Source organism: Lycium barbarum, chromosome 10 (genome assembly GCF_019175385.1).
Source record: "Lycium barbarum isolate Lr01 chromosome 10, ASM1917538v2, whole genome shotgun sequence".
NCBI lineage: Eukaryota > Viridiplantae > Streptophyta > Magnoliopsida > Solanales > Solanaceae > Lycium > Lycium barbarum.
Genome location: NC_083346.1, coordinates 16075939 through 16087085, shown reverse-complemented (window position 1 = coordinate 16087085; position 11147 = coordinate 16075939). Strand labels below are relative to the sequence as shown.

The following is an 11147-nucleotide window of genomic DNA, read 5'->3' as shown; positions in this document are numbered from 1 at the left end:
CCCCCTTTTGTACTTTCACATTAGACTGGGATGAGATCCATGTGCTCCTTATAAGGCTTGTAAGGAGCCTAGGATTCTCATTCGTCATCGATGTGGTATTCCATTCATCATACTTATTACTCCACCAGAACCCTTATATATGTTGGCTATGATCAGTGGATAAGGTTCAATCGTGATGAAAAATAAATTGTCAATCATAGTTGAAATAAGAATTTTATTGTAGATCATATTTAGTGCGGAAATCCTTGATAACTAAAATTGTTGATATATGGGGGTGTGTTTGATATGATGGAAATCATTCAAAAAGACATTTTTTATGAAGGAAATCATCTGTTGACAGAGGCGGATTCAGTATTTTAAGGTTGTGGGTTCCTAAAAAAAATTAAAACAATAACATACCTAGTGTAGTCCCACAAGTAAATCACAGCATTCCGGAAAAAGAAATGAGAGAAGTAACCAATGTCGTATGTTTTGAGGAGAATGCCTTTGTTCTGCATAAATGAAAAAACAAAAAACTAACTAGAACTAGATCCAACAATCACAAGAACAACAAGTCCCTTATACTAACACTAAACAATTGACATTACAAAACAATACAAAGCTAAGATCTATCATAGCTTCGAGACATACTGAAAATTGAAATCCTTTATATAAATAAAAAGTAGTGAATCACATTATCATTACAATTGTACTCGACGAACAGCCATCTTCTGAAAATGATCAATGATTGCTTCATTAGGTACACTTTCAAATACCTCATTCTCTATATAACAAACTAAACAATCATTCAAAAATTCATCACCAATTCTGCTACGCAAGTCATTTTTAATATACTTCATCGAAGAAAAAGCTCTTTCCACCGTTGCAGTAGCGACAGTTAATATCAAGCTCAACTTCACAAGCAAATAAACAAGTCTCCAAGCCTTGTGTAAATTTTTTTTAACCAATGTCTCTGAAAGATCTCCAAGTCTTTTCAATTTAGAGAAAGCATTGTTCACTTCTCGCACATAATCAATATAGTTGTCAAGCTCAAAAAAAAGATCCTCAAGCAGGGAAACACTAAACTCATCCCGATAATGTGTAGCAAGTTTCATAATCCTCTTTTTATTATAATTTGCAAAAGAATTATCTGGACTCAAACTAGTCATACCAAGAAGCAGATCAGTATTCACTTCATTAAAATGATTGTTAAGCTCTGCAAGTTGCAAATCAATAGCAGTATTAAAAACTTCTACACACAAATGATGAGAATATTTGACCCTTGAGATCTTACGCTTTGATTTTCCAAGAGCATAATTCTTATCCATTTCGGGGATCACAATAATATGCTTGACACAAAATGAATAAACTTCTTTTACCAAAGAATCCCATTTAGACTCTCTCATAGATTGCAATTGTCTCTTTGTGAAACCAACAAGGTTCATCGCACTTACGATATCTTGATATTTTCTTTGCAAGGCCATATTCAAATCATGTGTACTTGCCAACACTTTCAACATTGAATGCAATGTATACACAAACTCATAAGATCTTATGTCATCTACTAAACTTTTTGCTAGTGTTCTCTCTTGATAATTTGAACTCTCCTTAGCAAGAACTCCAAGTACATGAATAATTGAGGAGAGTAAACTAATAAAGTTGCGCATTGTCTTAAAATGAGAACTCCAACGTGTATCCCCTGCGCTTTGAAGTCCAAGTTCTTGATTCAATGCACTTCCTGCATAAACTTCACCGAGCACTAGTAGTTCCTTTAATTTTTCTGCTTGATCGTCTCTAAGCATCTCCCTACGCTTAAAAGAACCTCCAATAACATTTAAAATATTAGCCAGAATATCAAAAAATTGATCTACCTCATGATGCTTATTTGCAACAGCTACAAGAGTCAATTGTAATTGATGAGCAAAGCAATGTGTGCAATATGCCGAAGGAGAATCTTTCATAATCAAAGTTTTAAGACCATTGATTTCTCCCTGCATGTTACTAGCTCCATCATAACCCTGTCCCCGAATTTGAGATGAGCTCAAATTATGTTCTAAAAGCAAAAATATATCGCGTCTTTCAACGATCGTGCAGATGTATCTTTAACATGAACAACACTAAGGAATCACTCAATTAGTTTACCCTCTTTGTTGACATACTGCAGAATAAGAGCCATTTGTTCTTTATGAGAGACATCCTTAGACTCATCAACTGATATCCTAAAGTAATCCCCATTTAAGTCTTCAACAATTGCTTTCACTGTTTCGTTCGCACAAGAACTCACAATGTCTTTTTGGATACTTGGACAAATCACGATGTCATTTTGTGGAGCATTTTCTAACACAACTTGTTTCACCTCTTCATTCTTATCCGCATACCGCTTTAAGAGATCTAAAAAGTTTCCTCTTCTTGCAGAAGTTTCACTTTCATCATGGCCTTGAAAAGGCATTCCTTTTTTTAAAAGAAACCTTGCAACATCAATCGAAGCATTCAAGCGAACCCGATATTTGCTTTTAGTTTCCTCGTTTTCCTTGTCAAAACAAGTTAGAATAGATTGTGCTTGATTATCTAAATATAACATCATCTTGAAACACCAATAATGAACACTATTCACTTCACCCACATGTTTATTAATTCTTTCTAAACCCTTATTCCAACTTCTGAAACCATCCACTGTGAAAGGATCGCCTACTTGTTTTCCATGTCCTCCTGTCTCATTTTTAAACAAGTAACAACATAAGCAAAAAGCTGCATCTTTTTCAATGTTGTATTCTAACCATCCTGAATATGAAGTGTCAAACCAATCAGAATGAAAAGAACGCGGTTTTTTACCAAAATATGTTATTGGAAAAACAAAACGATCCCAACGTTTACACGGACCCTTGTTAAGGTAATATCTCCTTGCTCTATCACGCAGATTAGGAGAATAATCTGAAATTTGTTTTCTTTTAGCAGGATCGGATTCAAGAAGACCCAAATCCAACATCTTGTCTTTACTTGATGGTCGAGAAGGATTAACATCATCGACGTTGTGAATAGCTGGACATGGAGGAGAGCTTAGCGCAAGAGAATTTGAAGTGGTTTTAGGCTTGAAAAATTTTATGATCATATCGATTCTCACTTCACAATTTCAACCTGTTTAAATATAAAATATTAATTTAATTCAGATCACATTCTAGCATCAAATATGAGCTTTGCAAGAAAATATAACATTAGGAATTTCACAAATTTGGTAGAACACTCAAATACCCCTTAATAGAGTTTATCAAATGCTCTCTATGATTTAAACTCCATTTATGGACTTCTGGTATGGAGCAACACTCAAATACACTTGATTCAATGAGAAATAGGCTAAATTTTTAGTAAAAGAAGATAGCTAGAACAAGCACTCAAGATGTAAATCAAAAAACAGTAAAAAGAAGATAGCTAGAACAAAAAGATGGCAATAATAATTAGTAAAAGAAGAAAGGTATGGAGAATCGGAGAAAGAAATACCTGAACTGGTATTATGTCTTTGTTGCGATTGAAGATGAAATATGTTTGCCTCACTTTGGTTCTGGACTTCTGGTATGGAGATTGGAGATTGGAGAAATAAACTCTATTTTTTAACCCAAACTTTCTTGTTTCTCATTTGTTTTGGTTTAATATTTGATTTGAAATATTGGGATTTGGGTAAAAGTAATAATTTATTGGTTGATATCTTTTTAGTTGACTTTGTAATTTGTTTTTTCTGAAAAAGAAAGAAGAAGAAAGGTGTTCTGGAAATTGGAAAAGAAAAAAGAAGAAACGTGTTTTGAAAAAGAAAGAAGAAGAAACGTGTTTTCTGGAAAAGAAAAAAGAAGAAACGTGGGGTTACCTTTTGCTGGAAAAAAAGAAGAAGCAAATTTGAATTAAAAAAAGCGAGACCAGTGGGAATCGATCCCACATACAGTTGGAAAAAATTCCCTTCAGATCTCCCTTCTTTGCCATTGAACCATCGGCCATATAGTTGTGGGTCCCAAACTGATAATTCTTATACTTGACTATAATTTTCAATATAATAATAGGACTTACGTTAGCGGATGTGGGTTCTCGAGAACCCACGCCCGCTACAGTAGATCCGCCCCTGTCTGTTGATATGTGATTATCAGAAAACATATTTCATCACGGGGAAATTAATTTGCTTATTTATGAGGGGAAGTCATTATTCTTGCAACTATCTTGACTTTTAACTTTTATATTACTTGTCTCAGCTAACATTTACATATTATTATTTATCATTTGTATTAAAAAATATAGTTACTCTTCAATTTGCGAAAATATTATCAATCGAACATCAAAAACATCTCTCACGGAAAAAGACTATTGTCACATCAAATAAACTTATTGTTTAACAATTTTGATGCAATAAAGTGAAAGTTGAACGATTATATACGTTACAAAGTTATTAAACTATTTTTTGTAAAGAAAAAATGATTAAACCGTTCGTTAAAAATCTAATCTATTTTTTTCAATAATAAAAAAAAAAGTCACTCAATTATGCCAAAGTATCATAAAAAGTCACTATACTATTTGAGTGACTTTTTGGTTACAAATTATAGATAAGGCTTCAATTATCAATGACCTTACGTGATGGTAAAGCAAAATTGGGTCTCTTCTCATTAGAACAAATAGTTTAATGATACTTAAACATAATTGAATGATTTTATTACAAAAAATAATATAAGTGACTAATATCCGTAAAATTAACCCTTAATTTTCTAATTATTCTTGAATACAAGCATGTTATCCATGACTGAACTCCCATGCATCTAGAAATTGCTATCATATTTGGACGCTTATCGTCGATGTTGGTCTCTTTGTGCTCCTGTAATATTATGTGCGTGTGGCTAAAATATTCATTCACATTTTAATAATTTTGTACATTAAATAGTTTAACATCTGCATTGTCAATCTCTTGAACAACAGGCCATGTACCCATGCCATAGTTTTGCTTCTCATGTAACACCACAAGACTACTTAGTTTCCTCAGCTGGTTGGGACTTGGGAGCGTTTTTTCTTTAATATAACTCTATGCGCTACGAGTTTAAATCAGTCGAGCTAGAGATAACTCAATGATTTCAAGAAGATGAATGTACTATTACGAAAAGGTGAATCTAAAATTTATATTTGGCATGGTTCAATTTTTAGGTTCTTACACTGAACCTCATTAGAAATTATAAGTTCAATTTTTTCTATTTTTGCAATTTTAATGATTTTTAACATATGTACATATACCCCTTGTTGAAAATATTGTGATCAGTTGAATCCATCGACTATATGCTACTTCCTAAACTGCTACTAGTTTTAGTATAGACTTTTCGTTTATTATATAAATTTTTCAATTACAAAAGGAGAATAGAGAATTCAATATATCGGACTTGGAGATTTTGAAATAATAAGTCATCAAATAAAGGAAAAAAATACTTAATTTTAAAAACAAGAGGGGACACCAATCATGCCCACAAACGTGAGATTTGAAACCCCAAGCTCAATTCTAGAAAGAAAGTAAAAACAACAAGATAGATATGAGATTTGAACTCCCAACTTCACTTGTAAAAGTGCGTGAATAATCATTGCACTATATTAACATTTTTGAGCTTGGGTGCACCCATATATATATTTACGGTCAAAGCTATAGGAGAGGAGCACAGATGCACGTGAACTAATTATGCTTCTCCACATATACCCACTCCTGAATTAGGCTAGTGAATTTCGGATACTAGATGATTATATAGAAAGAAAAGAAAAGTTTCCTCACCTTTAACTTTTTTGTTCTACAAACACTACCAGCCTTGTTCTTCTGCATAATTTCCCAAATATCACATTGGCTTTTCATTTTAATATCAGCTATTTCGAGATTTACAAGAATCCTTTTGCATACCCTAGTCGAGGAACAAAGAGTATAGCGGACGCATCCATATATAAGACACTTCCTGCAAATAACCCCTTAACCTTCAGTGTATTTGATAATGTAAACTCTACTCAAATGTCAAGGAAGATTTGGGATCAAAACTAGATGAAGGACACCATTTATATATTAAAAAATCTAATTGGATATTCTCTACCATTGGAATTAAAAAGGAAGAAGCAATTGCGTAGCACAAAAATAAAGTGCTCAAGCACTTATACAATGCAGAAGATTCGAGAAAAATCAAAGACATTAGAAGGGGATAAATATGTAGGATTCAGAAAAGTTGAATTTAATTTGTAAACTTGAAATTCTGCATTTTGAGTGAAAGATTTACCTAAAAATAAATGTAGAAGAAGGATATAAGATGATGAGTGAAGCACGTAAATGTCAAGGGAAGCTTTCAGTGAGATGATTGGCAGAAGACATAAGGTTGAACAGAGTGCTGTATTTTTCATTCTTCTTCTTTTGGTATATAGTACTTACTAGAAATATATTTATCAATAGACCTTGATAGAGAGATTCTAAAAGGCTTTTCTTGTCTTATTTGGGCGGCTTAACAAAGGAATAAGTCCACTTTGTGATACCCTGGTGTGACAATAATTACAAATTATTGCTATGAATAATAATAGTAAATATTATAATAATAATAATAATAATAATAATAATAATAATAATAATAATAAGTATACTCCCACCGTCTGGTTATAAATTATTTCATTAAGGGTAAAAGGAGAATTTTAAAGTTAAGTTGTTTCAAATTATAAAATGATACATTCTTTTTGAAGCAGACTAAAAATGAAAGGGTACCACATAAATTGAGAGAGAGTAAAATTTTTCATAATTCAAGTCCATGGCTCATATCGTTCGCTTTGGTCCAATAGACTTCACAGTTTTGTCACTCCCCAAGTAATCAGGCAGATCAAATACTTATTTCTTGAAAAAGGTACAATTGATTATGGAAAGAATAACTTAGAATAATGTATAGTCTACAAATTAGAATTTACACTTAAAAAAAAAAGAATAGGAATTGCCGATGAAAAACATATTTTTGATAATTAATTGCTATTTCATCATTAAATAAGTTTAGACATGAATTTTATTTATTTTTAATTTAGCGACAGAATTTGTACACCACTATTTTTATTTGATTTTTTTGTATTTTTTTCTTTTGTAGTGTTACTTCCCCATTAGGCCTTCCCTACACCATTTGTTAAAAAAGAAAAGTCAGTCATTAACTGTTACGGTTTTTGTTTAATGGAATACATATGTAAAAGGTTAAGATATTTTAGTTTTGTGATTAAGAAATTGGATTACTAGGACTGAAAATGACAACTTAGAAACAAACAATTGCTAGAAAACGTCTATTTTGTTTTATGCGGCTACAATAAACAAAATGCGTTCGAGAACGAAAATGATATATGAACTGCGTTATGATGAATGACCTCTTTTCTAATTTGAAAATAAATTCACTTTATGAAGTGTTTTACAGTCACACAAATATTCAACACTTATTGAACCACGAGTTTAAAAAGTCTTCACTCTTTCTTAAATATCGTGTCCAATCAAATGAGTTCATATAGATTGAAACGGAGGGAGTACTTGAGTATTTTTAAGGAATTAATGCCCCCTTTTGGGGTTCTATAAGAATTCAATTTTAACAAATTTTAGAAAAAATAGGAGAGGCCTGCTAAACAGGTGATGTCTTGGGGATGGAAGAATGGGAATGATGACAACAAAATCTCCCTTTGACTATGTAATTTTAAAAACTAAAAATATTGTATGTCTTGTGGGGTCCAGTCCCCTATCCCATATTTTAAGGAAGAAAGATTTTTCTTCCTTTGACAAAATCACATTGGTAGCAATTGTGGAATTGTCAACAAGTCAATTCTTTTGTTCACATTTTCGTGATGTAAGCACTTACCTCATCATAGTCGTGATGTAAGCGCTTACCTCATCATAGGAAATTCATTCCTATAAATAGGCAGCTTATGGTTCATTTGTAACACACCAAAATCTCAGACAATACATCTGAGTGAGAGCAAAGTGAGGTATTCCATAAACTGTAAGAAAATAGTCTGTGAAGAAAAATAGAGTGTGAGTGATATTGTAGTGAGGTAGGAAAATCAAAAGAGTGTTATTTCTTTTGAGGGTGTAGTGGTCTTAGGAGTATTTGTACTCGTTACTACACAGTGTAAAATTCCTCTATAGTGATATCAGCTGCTCCTCTTGGCCGTGGTTTTTTCCTTATTCAGAAGGGTTTCCACGTAAAATCTTGGTGTCATTATTGCTGCATTTTATTCTTGTTGATTTAACCATAAGTTAGTGTTCCGCGTTTATCACTAATACCATGAATATTATTTTTGCGGGTCTATTTTATTCCCAACAAGTGGTATCAGAGCCAAGGTTCTGTCTGAGTATGCTCTGTGGTTGCAGCACAGTCTGAACTTCCACATTAGAAAAGAATTACTTTGGTCTTCGAATAAAATGGTATTTGTATTTGTGATAAACGATGGAAGCCAACACTAGTAGAATGGTTACTTTGAGTGACGTAAATTATGCCATTTGGAAGGGCAAAATGGAAGATTTGCTCTATGTCAAGAATTTTCATCAACCTGTCTTTGGAAATAAAAAGTCTGATAATAAATCAGATGAAGAGTGGAATTTGTTGCATCGGCAGGTTTGCGGCTTTATTAGACAGTGGGTTGACGATAATGTGTTGAACCATATTTCTGGGGAGACACATGCTCGGACCCTATGGGAGCATCTTGAAAGTTTGTATGCTCGGAAAACTGGTAACAACAAGATGTTTTTGATAAAGCAAATGTTGGGTTTAAAATACCACGATGGTTCCGCAATGACAGATCATCTGAATACTTTTCAGGGGATCATGAACCAGTTATCTGCTTTGGGCATTAATTTTGATGAAGAAATTCAAGGCCTGTTTCTACTTGGTTCTCTACCAGATTCTTGGGAAATAATTAGAACTTCATTATCAAATTCTGCTCTGAATGGTGTGATCTCTATGGATCTTGCCAAGAGCAGTCTTTTAAATGAAAAGATGAGAAGAAAATCTCAAGGTTCCTCCTCATCAGATGTCTTGGTGACTGACACTAGGGGGAGAGGCAAGAATCGTGGTTCTCAAAATAGAGAACATCATAGAAGTAAATCCAGAAGCAGACTTAAAGATATTGAGTGCTATCATTGCGGGAAAAAAGGGCACACAAAGAAGTTCTGCCGGATTTTGAAAAAGGAGAATAGAGATAAGGAGGAAAAGAAAGAAGATGGCAATCGTGTTGCCGCTGTCACTACAGAAGATCTTGTTACTGTCCTTGATGCGGATCTGATAAATATTGCTTGTGATGAGTCAAGCTGGGCTGTGGACAGTGGTACCGCATCTCATGTGACATCAAGGAAGGAATTTTTCTCATCCTATACTCCGGGTGACTTTGGAACTTTGAGTATGGGTAATGAGACTGTATCCAGGGTGACTGGTGTTGGAACGATTTGTTTGAAAACTAGTATTGGAACTAAACTAGTTTTAAACAATGTAAAGCATGCACCTGGTGTTCATTTGCACTTGATCTCTGTTGGTGTTTTGGATGATGAGGGATATGTCAGTACCAATGGTGCTGGAAAGTGGAAGCTTACTAAAGGTTCCATGATTGTGGCTCGTGGTGAAAAGCGTCGTGGTCTATACTGGACTACGACCTCTACCTGTGTTGATACGGTGAATGCAGTTGAGAGCAATAGCTCTTCAACATTATGGCATAAGAGGCTTAGCCACATTAGCGAGAAAGGACTAAATGTTCTAGCCAAAAAGAAATTGTTGTCAAATTTCGAAAGTGCTAAATTAGAAAAGTGTGAGCACTGCTTGGCTGGAAAACAAAATAGAGTTTCTTTCAAGTCTCATCTTCCTTCAAGAAAGACAGAGTTTCTTGAGTTGGTGCATTCAGATTTATGTGGTCCAATGAAGACAAGGACCTTGGGTGGTGCACTTTATTTTGCTACCTTTATTGATGATTGCTCAAGGAAACTTTGGGTCTACGTCTTAAAGACTAAAGACCAAGTGTTGGGTGTCTTTAAGCAGTTTCAGGCCTCAGTTGAAAGAGAAACTGGAAAGAAGCTGAAGTGTATTCGTACTGATAACGGTGGTGAATATTGTGGACCGTTTGACGAATACTGCAAGCAACAGGGTATCAGACACCAGAAGACTCCTCCTAAGACTCCTCAACTTAATGGTTTAGCAGAGAGGATGAACAGGACTTTGATGGAAGAGTTAGATGTTTGCTTTCTGAAGCAAAGTTGCCGAATTCATTTTGGGGTGAGGCATTGTTGACCGCCGCACATGTTATTAATCTATCCCCTGCGGTTGCTTTGCAAAGTGATGTTCCAAACAGAGTTTGGTATAGCAAGGATGTTTTCTATGACCACTTGAAAATGTTTGGTTGCAAAGCTTTTGTACATGCCTAAAGATGAAAGGTCAAAATTAACTGCCAAGACAAGGCAGTGCATCTTCATCGGTTATGGCCTTGATGAGTTTGGTTACAGGCTATATGATCCAATTGAGAAGAAGGTCGTGAGAAGTTGTGATGTTATCTTCGTGGAGGATCAAACCATTGAAGATATTAACAAAGCAGAGAAGATAAAATCTTCAAGTTCTGAAGGTTTAGTTAATCTTGATTAAGTCCCTCATACAAATGTTGATGAAGTTGGTGGGCTCGATGACGATAGTGATGCCCAGAATCATGTTCCAGATCAGCATGTTGATGATGATAATGATGCTGCTATTGATGAGGTAGATGCTCCTACTCATGAAGTTGTGGATGAGTCAGATATTCCACTTAGAAGGTCTACTAGACAGCATGTTCCTTCTTCCCGTTATTCACCTAATGAGTATGTATTACTCACTGATGGGGGAGAACCTGAATGTTATGAGGAGGCCATGGAAGATGAGCACAAGGATCAATGGATTGAAGCCAGTGTACCCTCCTTCAGGTGAATGGGACTGGAAGGGGAGATTTGTGGGGTCCAGTCCCCTATCCCATATTTTAAGGAAGGAAGATTTTTCTTCCTTTGACAAAATCACATTTGAAGCAATTGTGGAATTGGTCAACAAGCCAATTCTTTTGTTCACATTTTCGTGATGTAAGCGCTTACCTCATCATAGTCGTGATGTAAGCGCTTACCTCATCATAGTCGTGATGTAAGCGCTTACCTCATCATAGGAAATTCATTC

At 34.5% G+C, this 11147-nt stretch overlaps 2 protein-coding genes across 2 annotated transcripts; both read right to left on the bottom strand.

Moving 5' to 3' along the window:
* Positions 1 to 680: 680 nt before the first annotated feature.
* LOC132612769 (uncharacterized) lies at positions 681 to 1976 on the bottom strand. Its single transcript, XM_060326859.1, has one exon. It carries the CDS (start codon positions 1974 to 1976, stop codon positions 681 to 683), a length of 1296 nt encoding a protein of 431 aa, XP_060182842.1.
* Positions 1977 to 2104: 128 nt separating this feature from the next.
* LOC132612768 (uncharacterized) lies at positions 2105 to 3088 on the bottom strand. Its single transcript, XM_060326858.1, has one exon. It carries the CDS (start codon positions 3086 to 3088, stop codon positions 2105 to 2107), a length of 984 nt encoding a protein of 327 aa, XP_060182841.1.
* Between the last annotated feature and the right edge of the window lie 8059 nt (positions 3089 to 11147).

Excerpts from the sequence above, each read along its gene's own strand:
- LOC132612769 (XM_060326859.1), bottom strand. The coding sequence starts at position 1,976 with ATGCAGGGAGAAATCAATGGTCTTAAAACTTTGATTATGAAAGATTCT.
- LOC132612768 (XM_060326858.1), bottom strand. The coding sequence starts at position 3,088 with ATGATCATAAAATTTTTCAAGCCTAAAACCACTTCAAATTCTCTTGCG.